The 17804-nt window shown below is 46.2% G+C and overlaps 1 protein-coding gene across 11 annotated transcripts in view; it reads right to left on the bottom strand.

Annotated features, from left to right (window-relative positions):
- Nucleotides 1–17804, bottom strand: part of FOXP1 (forkhead box P1) — a 227780-nt gene that overhangs the window by 22759 nt on the left and 187217 nt on the right. For all 11 annotated transcript variants that reach the window (XM_065885422.1, XM_065885417.1, XM_065885416.1 and 8 more), the window contains one exon: nucleotides 5305–5388. In XM_065885422.1, coding sequence (XP_065741494.1) covers nucleotides 5305–5388 — 84 coding nt within the window. The remainder of the gene's footprint in view (nucleotides 1–5304; nucleotides 5389–17804) is intronic.

The following is a 17804-nucleotide window of genomic DNA, read 5'->3' as shown; positions in this document are numbered from 1 at the left end:
CAACAAACGGCTGAGGTAAACCCCAGACAGAAACAGACTTGTTGTAAGCATTCCCATAAGGACTCATCTGGATTTTTGTTTGTGCTCTTGCCTCGCTTCAGAACAGATGCTGAGAACAAAAGGCCAACCTGAAACCCAGACACCGAGGGACCCAGCCGCTTAGTATGGACTTTGGGGCTCACTCGCCTTTCTGCTCTTGGTTCGACTGGCCTGAGCAGGTGAATCCTAGACACGAATCCCTCGCGTTCAGAGGTGGCCTTTTCTGAGGCTGGAGGGACGGGAAAGATGTTACCAGACCGTGGCAGGGGGTCGGTGGGGGGGGGTGGCCTTGGGGAGAGCTCTCTCTGCCTGGTCCCGCTACTGCCTTAGATCTGGGCCCTGGCGCACGGCAGTGACCGAGGAGGCGGTCGTCAGGATGAACCTCAGGGTGGGGGACTTCGCGAGAAACAGTCTAGAAACATCCCTTGTGTGTGTGTGGTGCTTGCGAATCTCTCTTTATGACGGCATCAAATTATTCCCCCAACTCAACAGCCAGGCTGCAGCGAGCAGCCCACAAAATCAGCCACTTCGTTGACAGACCCCCCCTTTTGCGGAGCGGGGGGCACGGGGCGAGGGAACACACGGACGGACACTCTCTCTCTCTCTCTCTCTCTCTCTCTCTGTTTTTATTAGTCGCTAAAAACTATTTCCAAACAGTCCTAATTGCTACGGTTGGAGGAAACGGGAATGCGTGCAAAGGAAAATCGAATACCGCCTTTCGCTTCAAATAGCCACGTTCCTGTGTTTTACAACACGTCCATAAAGGAGACAGTACCTACACTGTAATCACTTGCCCACCAAATCTGAAGGCGTGTGGTTTCTCCAGCGCCGCGAGCTGTTCTCCGGTGGGTGGGAGGAGCACCTAAAGCAAAGCCTACCTCTTGCGTTCTCAGGATTATAGAATATGACCTACGGTATTTTCCTGACCGTATGATAGTGAAAAAGTCTTCTTCAAAAATCCTTAACAACTTAATAAAGTATTGTTACAGACATGTTTCTTGGTGGTGGTGCTGGTGATTATTTTATCCTCTTAGTGAGGCCTCCCTCCAAGGACAAGCATTCGCCCCCAAGCAATCCACTTTGGTGTTTACCTTGAGAACACGAAGTGGTACCGAGTGTGGAACAAAAGAGTATCATTCTCATTAGGACAGTTTACGATCGCCTGATTTTTCGCTTGTGCTTCTCTGAACACGGAAAGGAGACGAATCTTTTAAATCGCCAACGTACAATACACGTGGGCCATTCTGTACGTATGTCAAGCCCGCCTTTGCCCACTGTATGTCCCCCATTGCTAGAATGTACAGCTCTGTTCTGGTAAACTTTTCCAAGCAGGGGCCAGCCTTAATAGAATTAAAAGCTTCTAAGTAAAATTATGACAAACGAAAAGCTTATTTCAGCCGCTGTTGGCCATTCCTTCCTCCCCTCCACTCTGATCATCTTCACACACTTTCCCAGTTCCCTTCCTCAGAGACACAGACACACGCACCTACTCTTAACCCGAGAAAAGAGTCACGAAACTCGCTTCTTTCCACTTCTTCCTATTCATCTTTTAGCTTTCACCTTAGATGTCACCTGTCCCAGAAGTCTTTCCTCAACCCCCACCGTCTAGGGCAGCGGTCCACACACTCACTCCCCGAGAGCACAGCTCATGCCAGGGAGAGCCCGGGAGTGTGTCTTTGGTAGTTGGTCCCACGAGACCCCAGACACCTCGACGGCAGGGGTGGTTCTGTCCGGTTTAACTACCCTATGTCTTCCTGTCGCACGTCCAATAAATATCCGTTGACGCAATAATTCGATTTTAAATTCAGGAATTCTCTTCACGAAAACAGCGTGCACTGCAGTTTGAGTCCTGGGTATAATTACGAAAGGAAAGGTTTTTATCGGTTTAAAGGATTTTCAAGCAAGCGGGAGGAGATGTTATCGGAGGCACGTGTGCAACAGGACCGCCGTAAACCCCTATTCAGTTCCTCTCCACGCTTTCCAGTGGGAGTCGCGCTCAGACCCACGCCTAAAAACTTGGGATTCTCCCGAGATGAGCACAGCCTCTGATTAGCCAAGTGGGAACATGAGTTCCACAACAGCATCCAGCGAACACGTCTACGGGCTGCTGTCAGAACGATCCAAGAAGGTTTTGGCAGTGAAATGGGAACTGGTTGGATGACTGGACACAGCAAATGACACTTACCACCCAAATGGCATTTAGTGAAAAGCAACGTTTACAGCAAAGCATTCTATCACTTAGTGACTAAGGATTTTAAAATAAACACCGAGTTCCTTTTTAAACAGAAATGGAAAAAAGAAAAAAAAAAAAAAACCACTCCACAAACTTCCTGGCAAGACTCTAACATGAGAGTCCCCAGCTAAGGTTAGATCTGAATCCCAGGGACTGCTTCCTTCAAATCAGAGAGTCTAGAACGATAGGCATCTGAACATACACCGTGCGTTCTACTATTTCAGGTGGAATAAATCAATTACAGGCAAAAGGGAGTCTTCTGCACCTTAGAACCGATCATCAGATAACTCTGTATCCCTAAAGTTGAAGGCATCAAGGGTTTGCTCTACGTCTGTCCACCCCTCCCCTTTTTTGGGGGGCAAAGAAGTCAAAATGTATGCAAAACACTACACGTCGACCTTTTATAATTAATTTCCCAATGCCTCACCTATACATATTTTAATAATTCCCGATTTATAAGATGGTATCTATAAGAAAATTTTCTATTTTCCAATGAATGAAAAGAAGGCAGCTTCTCTCTGGCAACAAGAGTGTCACACAATACCTGCTTGTCAGGCACCAATGTTTACTTCTTACACGTAAGTCAAAGGATGAGGAATTTATAATGCTGCCTGTGAAGGGAACCACTTTTCATACACAAATGTGATCTTTTTTTTTTTTTTTTCCAAAGGGTAATACAACAGTCCATTTACATAAACTAATCCAAACAATCTATGTATTTGACAATGGCAAACCTCACACAGACGGCCTATTGTTGGTTTACATCTTGGAGTTCTTTATATTGGCTTGTAGCGCGGCTCTAACTGTCAAAGGTTTGACTTGGACTCCAAATAAATGGTTATAGAAGTGCTGTGCAGCGATATTGGACTTCTTTGCAAAAGAAGACCTGCTGCGTATGAATTCAAAAGCTATTAATTTTTCAGTCAAAAATATTCGTGCCTATTTCTTTTAATAAAGAAATGCTGTGCTGAGCTACTAAGAGAGAATGTTGACCAGTGGTAGAGAATTTTCAATAGAGCAGTTAAAAATAAATTTAGTAGGAGGTCCCCCTTCGAAGTTATAATTTTCCAGCATGTAAAACATTTTTTTAAATACTGATCAAGACCAAACCTTCCTGCCCTGTGCATTTCCCCCAGGACTGCACTTTCCTGTTTACAGGCTGCCTAACACGGGTCCTCATGGAGATTCCCAAGGGTCCCGTTTGTGGCCTATGGAGGCCTATGTATATGGCGCTCCCTGCCGGCATCCGGCGCCATCGCTCGCTGAGTGCCCCGTGGGGTTTTGCGATTCCTCTCCTGCTTTTATCCCTCCTCCTCCCAAGGAGCCTCATGATCCCAAGTGAGTATATCCCTAGAGTGCGGAGTCCAAACATTATTCTAGTTCTCACAGTTAATATCTAACCTCATATCATTGTTTTTAATCCACGGAGGAAGGAGGAGATAATCTCATTCTCTCCCTTGTTGCTAGGTTTAGAGATGCAAACCCTTCAACCTGGGGAAAACCATTTCCCTAACCAACGACAACCATCTAAAGACTTCCAGAGAGTTTCAAGCTCCCTATACCCGCTGGAGAACTCAGTGGAGTCATGCCAGGATCTTACCAATTTGCTTACCTGGGTTCATAGTATTCCCAGGACCCTCCTTAAAAGAAGGGGTTGACAGGAATAGCACCGAGAGCACAGCTGACTACTGACTCCACGATACTGAATGGCCTCCCCCTGCCCCCCTTTCTCTTGGGTAGCCTACACGTTGGGTCCTACAGCCGTTTACTGCAAGATACATGGAAACCAAGGGCTCTTCCCTAGTAAAAATGGATGTGCAAAGTGTTTAATGATTTTATGTCCTATATCTCAGTAATGTGTTCTGTTTCAGACATTAATTTTGTCTGCCAACTGCATCTTGGCAGGCTACCATATTTGCTGGGTTAATAGTCTGACTCCGTTTTATTTCTATCACTATAAATCATACATGTATGGGTGTATGTTTGCTTTATTTATAGGAAAAAATCAGTCAAAACAGATAAACCAATACTTTGCCATTACGCCGCATCACTGCATATTGATTAAAATTGCTGGTACTAACTATAGATTGTCAACACGCTCAATTAATTTTCACACAGTGACTCCAAGCAGAATCAAATAAAGGCAGTGTACCCTTACATTTTACAAATCTTAAAAATCAAGAAGCAAAGCACTCTCTCCATTGTGAATAATCAGTTGAAGCTACTAGATTCTGGGAACTGTTACGTGTACAAGAAACACAACCGTGAAAGCGATCAATCTGCAACAAGTAATGACGCCTAAGACAGGATTTGGGGTTCAGCTACCGCCCTTCCACTTTGATATTAACCGTCTGTGCTTGGTGACGCTCTTGAACGTCAAATAAAAGGGGACAAGGCAAGAAGTAAGAGATTGCTAAAAGCGAAATGTAATCTCAGGGTACCATGTTTGGTCTCCTCACTGCGAAGGAGTAATTTTCGCTTCAAACTCTTTAGTGACCGTTAGGTGTTCTCCGTAATTATAGCCTCTGAATATTCCGACAGTGTGTTTCCTCTTTCTTTCCCTTCTTGCAGTTAGACTGGACTGGACTATCCCTCACTCCTTTTCTCACACCCACTGCCTCTTGGCTAAACCACGCTGACATGCCTTCTTCCTCTGCTTTCCTGGTCTGGCTGTGTTCTCTCTGTGTTTCCACCATTGAGAAACCAGAAAGATTGCTTCCCGTTCTGTTTTGTTTTTTCCCTTCTAGTGAGCTCTCGTAGTATGTTTTAGTACCTTGGTGTAGCATCAATCATCTGTCCCAAAGAAGAGCTGATGGTGGGGCCTCGTGGCTAACGACTGTGCCTGAATCATCCCATATCTGTCTCCCTAAATGCCCAGCACACTGCCCTCTTCATAAAAGGTCATCAGAACCAGATGGAGCTTAAGTCTTTCACTACTCAAAGCTGCCAGACTAGGCGATCCTCCGTCCTTGGGGTAGGGAAGCGGAGAAGCAACACTGTAGGGTTCCCCACGGGTGTCATTCAGTACTTACGGGCTGAGGGGCAGTTTTGGGTTCCGTAGACTTCACGTGCAGGTGGGTCATCATGGCCTGCAGGCGCTCTTTGTCTTTTGCAAGCTGGTAGGGAGAAGACGCTTTGTTATTTCTTTGAATGCAGATGCAGTACTCCTTTAACATCCCAAATGATACACATTCCAAATTACACTATGGCCCCCTGGCACACGACAAAATGTGCATCACTGCTTGATCGTTTTGAAATCTATACGACCACTGCCAGACTCCGAGTTACTAGAGGTGTCAGTGGGCGATTTCTCCACACAAGATGCATGAGCCTTTAACTGGGAAGTCCTAGACCTGCTGGCACCAAGGAGTCCCATGGAACACAGACAGCTACGAGACAAAACCGTGAATCACGCCTGTTAACCAACCTGATTCATGAGGAAGCCAAAGGAGAATAAGCTAGGGAGCTAAAAACTCGTAAATTCATCCGTTGGGGTTGTGGAGAGACTCCTAGGCACACAGATACACTTACGCAAAATTAACTCCATCTTTCTTCACAGGTAGGCACAGGTGAAGACAGTACTGGCCAGCAACTTTGGCAAGGCAGGCAGAGAGCCCCCATTTTCGAGTGAATGCAGAAAAAGCTTACTCATTTCACGGACTCAGTATGTGAGTACCTACTATGTGCTAGTCTCATCGTACCAAAACTTCAAGTCTCCTCATTCTATCAAACGTTATCTTCTGAAGGCACATGAGTTTCTAATTGGATGTATGCAGTAGGCACTCACACTACTTATTACATGCTGCCTTCTTTATGCTTGCCGTGGACTCTTTCATACACAATGGTATCTTTGATAGTTCAAGATCGTTGAGCATAGGGGACATATGACAATTATGTCTGTAAAAGAAGTGGGAAATGTATCCCCCAAAGGTACAGATATTAAGAGAACAGCTGTAGAATTTTGGGGAAATGCAGAAGAGATTAATACCAGAGAAAGAAAGGGGGGGGGAGGAAGGGAGAGAGGGAGGAGAGGAGGAAGAGAGAGAGGGAGAGATAGAAAAAAAAATCTTAATTCAGTACTTTTAAAGACTATTTGTCCAAAATAATGCCTTAAAATTGGAGAGAGACGCATTCCATCAATGTCACATAATTAACATTAAATCTTTTAAATAACAATTAATTTTTTAAGTCTAAAATTATCTGCCCCCCCTCCCCCAATCAAGCAAGACTCACATTTTTAAAGCAAAGTGTGTTTTAAGGGAGGGGTATGTTTCAGGAATTGGGGCAAGGCAGAGAAAAGGGAAAGGGTACAAAAACAAGAAAGAAAAAGCTTTCGGCTTATCCTGACTGGATGACTCAGTCTCAAGCCATATCACATTTGATTTTTTTTTTTTTTCTTTTTATTCCCTTGTGGTTCAGGGAGGAATAAATTAAGAAGAAAGAAAGAAAGAAAGAAAGAAAAAAAAAAGCCTTCTAGTGTTAGCATTTATCTTTCAACAAACAGGAAATGAAAATGATACCATATTAGGAGCCACTTTATGTTATTCACCCTCTGTTCTTTAGTCAGTTATTGAACAGCCAAACTAAAAGATGCTCTGAACACATAATGCTAAAGGAATTTAGTTTTCCAAAGTGGCTCAGTTAGAACAATTAAAATGTTAGCAACGGCATTTTTCTAGTTATTTGTTTTTTTATGTAAGTGTCCTAAGTTTTTCGACGTTACAACTAAAACATTCTTAGATTAAGAAACTTGTTTTGTTTTAAAATTACTGTGGAGCAGAAGGAATGGAGGCATATATGTCGTTATTTTTAAAAACAAGAAGTGGGCTTCCCTGGTGGCACAGTGGTTGAGAGTCCGCCTGCCGACGCAGGGGACGCGGGTTCGTGCCCTGGTCTGGGAGGATCCCACGTGCCGCGGAGCGGCTGGGCCCGTGAGCCACGGCCACTGTGCCTGTGTGTCCGGAGCCTCTGCTCCGCAACAGGAGAGGCCACAGCACTGAGAGGCCCGTGTACCGCAAAAACCAAAACACACAAACAAACAAACAAAAAACAAGAGGCTGTCTGTTGTACTGAACGTTACAAATTAAAGGGTGGGAGGTGATATTTACTGAAGAGTCTGATGAGTATTAATCGTGACTTAATTTGGGGGTAAACACTGTTGATGGAGCAATTACAAAGACCAAGTAGAGAGAAATCCAAATTCCCAGCACCAAAAGAAACCATCACCTCTCTCTTCCTTCCAGATATCTACCAGGCTGACCTTTTAGTGATCAAAGGTGGTAATACCACGTGGCAAACACATACCTAGAATTTGTATACCCAGCCACCTCCATAACCCTGGTGGTTCACTGCCGTAGGAAATCTTTTCTTATTTTCCCATGTGAATATTACTTAGAATTCATCGTCCATGTTGAGAATTATCCAGGTTCCTTATTTTGCCTCAACCTCAAGTCTACCATCCTAGTCCTGCTTTACTATGGAAAGATGGGCAAGGTTACAGGAAGAGGCAAAAATCCAAGTTTTTGTTGCTGTTTATGAGTGTAAACTAGCATGTCCTATATATTCTTGGAAGGGTTTTGGATGTTTATCATCAATAACAGCTCTAACTCTACCACAAACTGTTTTAACAATTGAAGGAAAAAATCCGCCAAACTCGCCTTTGGGGTTTTTTTTTTTAGTGCAAAATGGCTAAAAATTCACACCCAGTGAAACCACCTCCTCTGTCTCAAGTGCCTGTCTTGCATTTACAATACTCACTGGTGCTTCGAAAAGCCTGCAGATTCTTTAGCACTTTTTATAACATCATTCCATGAGCTCACCATCCCCATCGATTTTCATGGCATCCCTTCATTATTATAATATGGGAATACAAACATTTAATAGTAGCAAGTATATTCCAGCGTTCCCTCTACTGAATCCCATGACAAGCAAAGAAAAGGAAGATGGGAAATTCAGTCCGAAGGTCAACTAAAAATGCAGCTGACAAATCTACCCGTCTTTTTATGTTGTGATATCAAGAGAGAATTACCCTCTCAAAGCTTTCCCGGTGGGTACAGGAGCACCACCTAGCATAAAAGGAATGACAACAGGACACACATTAAGGGGAGCTGCTTGTGCAGCGTTTGTTTACATTAGCACGCTAGTGCCCCCGGTCTGCAGAATGACAGCAGAGTCAAAAATGGGCTAAAAAGGACGTGGACCCAACAAGCAGACTTCGATGGATTTGAATCCGGGCTCTGCGACTCCGAGCACGTTATGTAACCTTTTCAAGTATTTTGTTTCTCCTTCTAAATACGGAATAATAATCCCTGAACTTCCAAGAGTCGTTCTGAGGATTAAGTAAGTTCTTGCACGTAACAAGCTTAGCACAGAGCCTAGCGCTTCGAGAATGCTCCAAAAAACCTAATTCCTTCTCTCTCCTCGTTTTTGTTTTTTAATAGGAAAGTTAAATCAGTCAAGTCTATCTAGACTCCTACTGGCTGACTATATGTTAGGAATCTGGATCAACATAACAGGGGTTCGATGGAGTTTGCAGCTGGGCTGACTGGGGAGAGAATTTTGATGCTTTAAAGAAGGGAACCAGAAGCGCGGGAAAGATAAGCCCATTTCTCATGGATTTACTTCCTTGCTTCTCACTGTTACCTGTCCCTCGTCCTAAGCAAATGCTTTTTCTCCCCTCGGCTGATACAGGCCATCCCCTTTTCTATTACCCATGGCCTCAAGTTAGGCTTTAGACAGTCCACACTGGGCAAGACCGAAACGGGGGTCTCGCTCCAGACTTGCTGATAACTGCCGAAGGCTAGGGGCCCCGTGCGCCACCTTCAGCGATAAAAACTAAGGGAGATTACGTTCATCCTCTCAGCAGAGAAAAGGGAACATGGTTTGGGGTTCACTGAACACAGTCATTCTCTACACTGTCAGGAGGACTACTCATTTTAAGCCCAGTTCGGCGGTTCTCACTTGTGAGAAAAGAAGTCTTGAAATAAGCGAAGGATTTGGGATGTGGGAAAAAATGCTGGAATTACTGAGGATGGAGAGAAGAAGGGGCCCGGCCACTCATTCGATTTCACAGAAGCCCAGACGGCTGTGGCTAGGTCAAGTCTTCTGGTCCTCGTGCCGTGTTTTACAGCTGGGGAAACTGAGGCTCACGGGGAGAACTTAACCCGAGGTCGTGGAGCTGGGAAGGCGCCAACGCTAAGGCTAGAATCCCGGTGACAGGATGCTTGGTCTGACCTTCCGACACTGCTGTGATCCCAGACATCGCCTGCGACACTGCCTGGGAACCCAGATCTCTCTGCCTCTCTCCCTGCCTCCATGCTGCCCTCCGTAGGCAGAACCGCGGGCAGTGGGGGCAGGGTGGAATGTGCAGTGTCACCCAGGTTATGAGGCGGCCGAGTCCGGACTAGTGCAGTGGTGACCCCCAGATTCACGGGGATCTGACCTAATCTTGCTGAGCCCAATCCTCCAGGGGACAGACGAGGGAATAGGTGCTTCTAAGAAAGACCCCAAGGGTCCAAGTCTAACGAGGTACGTTGGGAAGACACCACTCTCTTCCAGTGAACTGAGCGTGCCTTACGGGGGGCCGGTCTAGACTTCCTCAGCAGCTTCGCATACAGTGACGGCCCCAACAGAGCTCACGGAGGAAGAATGGATCTTGTCACCTGGGGTCTCTTACGGGCGTACGATCCAAAGGAGAAAAACAAGCCAAAAAAAAAAAAAAAAAAAAAAAAAAGCGGCAACTGGAAGGAGGAGAAATGAAACTCTTCTAACCAAACTGAGTATTTTCCAGCCACTGTCTCTAACTGTGGTCACTCGCAGGCCTTCACAGCTCGGTCTTGAAGGCCAACTCCAGCTCTCAGGGGGTAGGCAACCTACGGCTCATTTCACCCCAATCGAAGAATTTCCCGACTTTTACTGTATTCTGTCACCATCTTAACATTCCTCACATGTTATTATTAAAGACTCTCTTGACAGTTCAAGCAGACGCACGCTGATACTCTGTCATAGTCTAGGAATTCTAATGCTCCTGGAGTAAAGCAGGATTTTAGACTATGAAAAAGCAGCGTCTTGGTCTTCCAAGGGGGGATGTGGAAGTGAGACACGCAGAGACCCTGCGGCTCTCGGCCCCTGGCACGGAGCAGTGGCAACATGAAGCTACGATGCTATTAGGACTTCTCTTTCCCCAGCACCTCTGAGCTTATTCAGAGAGAGTCACGAGGCTCTAGGAGGCCACCGCTGTGAGGAAGTGTCCTGAGAACTGCTTTGAATGGGGTTAGAAAGGTCCAAAGGGGGACCCATGACAGATAATATACTCGCAAAAGTCCAGGAAGTTGAGGTGATTACAAACAGCCCCGCTGATGGTAGAGGCATCACAGGTGAAGTTCCCAGAGTCACTGATTTGCGTTAGGCTTACTGTCTCTCCCTCTGCTATTTGCAACTTGTGCACTTTTCTTTCCGCTGACATTTTCTTAGAGCTTATACAGTACCTGGGGTAGATGGATTTGGAAAACTTCAGATTGAGCCCAGTGCCGCTGAGCTCCAGCCCTGGCCCCGCTGCCACGGACTGCTGGGGCGAAAGCTCCTCGAGGCAGAGGACAGCGTGGCCTCACCAGCCAAGTTTCAAAAACCCTCAGTCTGTAAGGCCTGGGTGTGTGCAGAGAACCTCATGGGGTATAGCAGAGCAAAAACTGGCCACCCCAAAATGTCTCTCTGGCATGCGGATTATTTCGAGCCGAAAAGACTCAAGGCCCAAGAGACTCAGATACTTTGACCTTCCCCGCAACTGCCTAGAAGAATTCAGAGGGCCTGTCGGAAACAGAGCCATCACCAGCAGGATCTGCAAAGAATATGGGCTAGGAGGTAGGGGGTGGGAAACTCGGCAGGGCCCAGAGATCAGAGTCCACTCTGTGTCCCACTGTCTCCGCGTGGTCCCACAAACATTTATTTACCAAACATTTACTTTTCCATTGCCCTGTGAGGCGCCTTCCTCCCCTCTGAAGGCCCAAACCCCTACCCCCAACACCCTCTTCTGTCTTCAGCTGAAGACGGTATTTACGGTGAGGGTTCTGGCCATTTTGATAAGTGACTCCGTTTTTCCCTGGGTCACTCCCGTGTATACACGCTGCTACACTTTTGTTTGATTTTCTCCTGTTACTCTGTCTTCGTGTCAACTGAACTCTGAGGCCAGCCAGAAGAGCCCAGACGGGGAGAGGAAAATGTGCCCCTCCCTAACAGGGCCATGACGACCCCTGTGTAAAAAGCCATAGAGCAGCACTGGGCAAGCGAAGGAAGATGGGTTACAAAGGCTGGGCTACAATCCCAGGGCCGGCCCATCATCTGCCATCAGCTTTGGACAAGTGAGTCAGATCGTCTGTACCTCAGTTTCCTCTTTTGGAAGCTGGGAGGGCACCAGTTACTTCTCTGACTCTCAGAGGACCGTCATTGTTAAGATCACCATCCGTTTCGTAACACCTTCTCAGAGAGCAAGAGGAAATACTACATTAAACATGCTCATTTTAAACATGTATGAGACACACACTGATTTCCAGAGGTGAGATTCGCCCTTTGAAACATGACTCTCGGGATGGAGGAAATAGGGTAGGATCTACTCGCAGAGGGGTCGTGAGGATTCAGTGAAACTAAGGGTGAACGCACTAGGACAGTGCCTTGGCAATGCAGTGGGAGCTCGATAAATATCCTTTCAAATGGTTTCCGAGCTCCTTTACGAAACAGTTACAAGCAGAATATGGGCAATCCACAGGTCTCTTCTACAGCCGACGGATCCCAGTGGATTGTGAGGGTAACCAACTCATCCCAGTTTGCCCAGGACTCTCCTGGTTCGGAAACTGAAAACCCCAAGTCCCAGGAATCCCTGAGTCCCAGGTAAGCAAACTGCGATGGCTGGTCACCATCCCATCGTGTTGAACAGAGAGATGAATTTTAAAAAGAACACAATTGTCTTCCACTTTCCTTCTCCCTCCGCTACAACCTAGGCATATTCTCAAGAGGCTCCCTTGGCCTGGAATGTCCTTGCCAGGAGCTCTTTTCCCTGACACCTCCACATTACAGGAAGGAAGAAGCTGCCTTACTTATCTATATCCAGGGCCTGGAACACACTAGGGGCTTGATGAACAGAGACTGAATGGAGTCAAATGACTCACGCATAGAAGGTCTGCACCCCTCCAACCGCACTCCCTGCCCGGGGCCAGGCAGTTCATCCCCACGGGCTGGGTGGCTGCTTTTCCCCTTGGCTGCTTTCAGTATTCACTTTAAAGGGTCTCGAGGCTGAGGGGTTGTGGGGAGGCTGTCCTGAGGCGTGTCCCCCGACACATGCTGCGCCCTGGACATGATACGCAGGCCGAACCCCCCAGGCTCCTCTCTTCTTTCCTTCAAAGTCCATCCTCATACATCAGAGAGGCTGAGCTAAGGACTGAGCAAGGTCACACGGTCACGCCACAGATTAAAAAGAATAAACACGGCCAGAGAACTGTATCTATACCACGAACGTCTCAGCTTTCCAAGACAGGCAAGTCCATCAGAAGACTGTTTTCGCTTGTTGTCTGTTAGACTGGATGCTTTTCCCTTTTTCCAAAATGGAATTCTGACCCAGCCACCGACATACCTTATCCCCAGCTCGATGGCTGAGCATCTCCCGTTGGGAGTGAACCCACATAACTGGATGAATATGGGTTTAAATCTGGGGGACAGCAGGTGCTCAACTCTCACGGAAGCTTCAGGTGCTTCCTTACAAGGCTGGCCATGGCACTGGGGGGATGGCGGGGGCGACCCTGACTCTCAATACGTCCCCACTCCCTGTGTCTCTGCCCCTCCGTCCTGTGGGGAGGGAGCCTTATACTCATGACCCACGTGAGAGCGTGCACACCGACGGCGGGGATTTCCCCTCCACTTCTAACTCATTTCCATGACTGCCTATCATCCAGAAGGTGACTCTTGTCAACAGAGAACATCGAACAACAGTGGAATCTTAGAATACATGCCCTGACCTCAAAAAGGACATTCCCTGCCCTCGACCCCAATGATTTCTATGGTGTCCGTCTGTCTTCATGTTAGGTGCCTACGTGCACAGTGTAGAATCTCACGTCACTTCTCGGCTTGCTGGTAAGAGTTGGGGTTAATCCCCATCCCGTCCATTGACAAATGTCAAAAAATTACAACCGCCTCTGTAATAATGAAATGCAGTTAGAAACATTCCAAAGGGCTTCAAATGCCCGCTAAGATGTCTTTTTGACCACCGTCACCCCCCACTCCCCGGCCTTCTCTCTCAGTGAGACCAGTAACAGGGTGGAATATGAGAACTGAATTAACCAACCTTTCTCTGTCAACAAGCTCTACATAAGGAGTCCACTGCTAAGAAAACGTGCATCATATATTTTGATACCTTCCAACAAAAACAAAAAGAAGACAGATGCATCTCACTCCCAGTGCTGCTTGGATAGGTCTAAGCCAGACTCCATAACCCATCATCTTGATTTCTGCCTGGTCGCTTGAACTCTGCCATGAGAATCTTAAAGGCTTTTCCTTCCTTTTGGTTCGAGTGCAGTGTTGTACACAGAGCACCATAAAGGGAAACATGGCCAACCACACTATCCTCCGAGGGGAACAATGCTGATTTTTTAAAAAATTGCATAAAATTCTTTAGGGAGGTTTGACTGTCGGTAAGAAACGCAAGGGCCTCCTGTTTGGGGTCAGAGTTGAGGCGTCTGGGGTTTAGATCTGGGGGCTGGCAAGAGACACGGGACAGCACTCCAGCGGTTCTCCCCGGCTTTGGTCACGTCTGGGACTGACTCTGTCCTCCCGAACTCTCCAGTGGAATCCCTTCACAATGATTCTCCAGGGTAGACATAATGAGCCTCTGTTGATCTCTACTGTAAGAGCCAATTTGAGCTTACTGGGTTTGCTTTTACAATGGGGGCGCACGTGTGACCTCTCTCCCAGACGTGAACACCAGAGGCCTCAGGACTGCTCTGCAGAGGGAGTCTGGGTGGTGGTGGTCTCATCCTCCCCTACCAGTGATCACCCTTTGGGAATACGCTTAGGCCTCGACTGCTCTTTCCTGTAGTGCGAAGTGGCACACACGGTTTTCACATTCGAGTTAATCGATGGTAATTGTGTAACAGACTCTGAGACACTTGGAGGTTCAGGTATTTCCTGGACCGGGAAATGCCTTCTTCAAGGGAAGCAGAAGTAGCCCTTGGCTCAGTCATATACAAGGCATGCCCCGTATGTCGGTCTGCTGTTGGGAGAACCGAGAGGTGACGGTGGGTGATGCCAACGGGAAACGAGACAGAAAGGCTGCGGAGACACAAGAACACCCTTTCCACGTAGCCTAGCTGCTGCACGGACCTGGCTTCCCCAATACCTCGGGTTCTCTGGGCACAAGGATGATGAGTTAAGTCAATTAAGAGGTACACTTCCAGACATGGGTGCATGAAATGGCAAATGGAAATACACACATCAGAGAAACAGGAAGCCTCAAATGGGTCTGGCTGTGAGTATAACTGTACTTTGCCCCAAACTCTCCCAAACAGACCATGTCTGCCACCCAAAGAGTCTCCATCTAATCCTTGATAAGGGCATCGGGCACAGAAAAGTGCTGATATCTTCTTGTGCATCTCATCTGATTAAATATCTAATGGGTAAAATCTGTTTGGGTTTGGCCCTTATCTGGCACTGAAAGTCTCTTTGGAGCACGCTTCTCATGTTTCCAAGAACGCATTAGTGTCAGCGAACACTACCCAATGAATGAACAGTGCCACTGGAGAGCTATTTATTTAGAGTCTATTTTTTTTTCTCTAGAGTATAAGAACCAGGAGGGCAGCCTGATCCATTTCACTCATCTCATACTCCTTAGTGGCTCCTACAAGGCTCTTGCCACGTTACAGGCTCCGGGTAACGTTTGCTAAATGCATAAGTAGACAAATGGATGGATGAATGAATATCCCTCAGCCAGCTCTCCACGACCCCCAACACCGGCAAGTATAATAACTGCAGGTGAAGCTGCCCTTGGGGGAAACGGACCAATATGGTGACTAGACTGGTTTTCTAGACCGAGGCAAAGAAGGATGAAGTACGAAGGGGCGGGCCGACCTTTAGGGAGCCAGGAACCTAAGGGAACAAGTTGCTAATAACGTGATGCAAATTGTTTTCTTCTGCTCCTCTAGATCAGGAATTGCTCGGGAAACTTCTTCGGCAAGGGCCAGCCAGATAGTAAGTATTTTCAGCTTTGCAGACCATAGAGACGCTGTTGGAATTACTCGACTTTTCTGTTGTAGAGCATAAGCAGTCACGGATAATGCGTAAATCAACAGGCATGGCCGTGTTCCAATACAACCTTACCCGTGGACGCTGAACCTCGAGCTTCATAGAATTTATTCTTCCTTTGATTCTTACCTCCCCTACCCCAACTATTCAGAGCGTAAAAACCTTTCTCAGCTCGTGGGATTCGGCCCAGGGTCTGTAGTTTTCCAAGCCCTGCTCTCGACACGCACTGTGTCCTCGTTGCAGCAACGCTCTCAAGCTTGGAAGACACCGAACTCTTCAGAATGAGCCCCGCCTTCCTCCATTAAAGCAAACTCGCTGGCAAAAACGTTATAAGGAACATCACCGGTTAACTACCACATAGTAACCTCTGGCCAGGTGGTCGTCTTTGATTCCAATCAAAAGTTGAAAAGCCTGCCTTGGGTTTGATGTAGGACTGGAGGATGAAGGGAAATCTATGACTACATGAAATCCACAAATAATCCAAGAGTCATCATATCGGTCTGTACCACTCCCAGGCCACATGCGCCAAAACTCAACATTAAAGCTGCCAGAAGATAACCACCTGACTTACTGATCATCTAACTCCCTTTCCTTCTCCCACCCGCTTCCTGTGGAGGGTGAGGCATAGTGAATAAAATAGATAGGCAGTTCCTGAGTAGTTAACGGTGGCCCCGCACTCAGATTTGCAGTCTGGAACGCCAACCTAGGTGAACCTTTACCTCTGGTAAACAGTTTATTCTAGCTGATCATTAAAAATTTAATTTTATCAATTAGATACATAAATGCAGGAACTTGGATCACCTTATAAACACCACCACTGAGACATGTAAATTCAGGTAGCCACAGCCGTGGAGTTTGTCTTGTTCAACCCAATGCTTTAAGGGCTTCCTATGCTTCAACCACCAGTGAACTCTGGGGGTGAGATAAATATACTCCTTCTTTCCTTCCCAACAAACGTGCTAAATTTAAACATGTTTCCAAAGGCTTACGTAAGAATTTGGGGATTTTACGATGCGCCCTTTGCCTGTATAAATATCCCACTGTCCTAATAAGTTCATAACTGTAGTCTGAATGGAAAAATATTAACTACTTAAAGAAAATAACTTTTGAGACATTCTGACTAAAAATAAAATGTGATTTGTCATATAAGATGATAACTAATTAAAAAAAAAATCCTTTCTATCCTGAAAGTCAAAACAAAAAGTTTAAGTGTGTGTTGGCTGATTTTTCTCTGCAACTATTTGAAGCTGTAAATGACTTAACTCAGTAAAATTCCAAATGTAATTATCTTCTGTACTTAGCCTAGGGCTCTCCATATATCTCGGCGTTGCTGTCTTGCATACCAAATAGGCTTTTCGATGGCTGGTAACAATATAATGTACAACATTGTTTTAATTTCCCCGAGTCGGCTAACCTCCTGCCTACACTGAACCAGCCAGAGGAAGAAGCCACAGTGAGTCATCAAGCACTCAAAAGCATTCTGGAACTCGGCTGCGTAAATGGGGTTTGTAGGGTCAGCCTTTTGCAATTGTACGTTTTAATAATCTCCATTTCTGACCCAATTTTTACTTTTAGAAACAAATTTTCTATTAATTATACCAAGGAGGGAATTACTGTTAAAATATGGTGGGGTTCATCAACAAGTTACATCAGGAAGTAGAACCCACACTTAAAGTGCCCCTCACCCAAATGTGATCCACAGGAACATTTGCTGAAGTTAATTTTCTGTAGTCATAAAGTACATTCCTCATGGCCCAGTGAATTTCCAAATACAAGATTCTCTCTCTCTCTCTCCCCCCACCCACACACACACACACACACACACACACACACATACACACACATATCTATATATATCTGATATCCACATGATATATATACCTAACATGTGTTTATATGTACGTGTGGGTGTAAGTGTACATATTTAAAATTTGTGCAGTGAACTCTCAATTGTTCTCAGTGATGGAGAGAAAAAGGGGACAATGAAAAATGAGGCATAAATCCACATACAGTTTCTATTTTAACTCTGGAGAACAGCCTTGCATGTGTGCTGGCTCGCTCAGTCTTGCCCACACACTCACGTGCTCGCTCGCGCTCTCTCTCTCCATTCATTCAGGCCCCATCTCTCTCCCCAGCTTGTTTTCCTAACTTCGGGTTAATAATATTAGCAACGGAGAGGGCTTAGACCAACAACAGATAACCAGAAAAGTTAAAGGGAGAAGAGAGAAGGGAGGTAAAGCGAGAGAGAGAG

Source organism: Phocoena phocoena, chromosome 10, assembly GCF_963924675.1.
Source record: "Phocoena phocoena chromosome 10, mPhoPho1.1, whole genome shotgun sequence".
Lineage (NCBI taxonomy): Eukaryota > Metazoa > Chordata > Mammalia > Artiodactyla > Phocoenidae > Phocoena > Phocoena phocoena.
The sequence above is the reverse complement of the archived record's forward strand: the minus strand, read 5'-3'. Positions and strand labels throughout refer to the sequence as shown.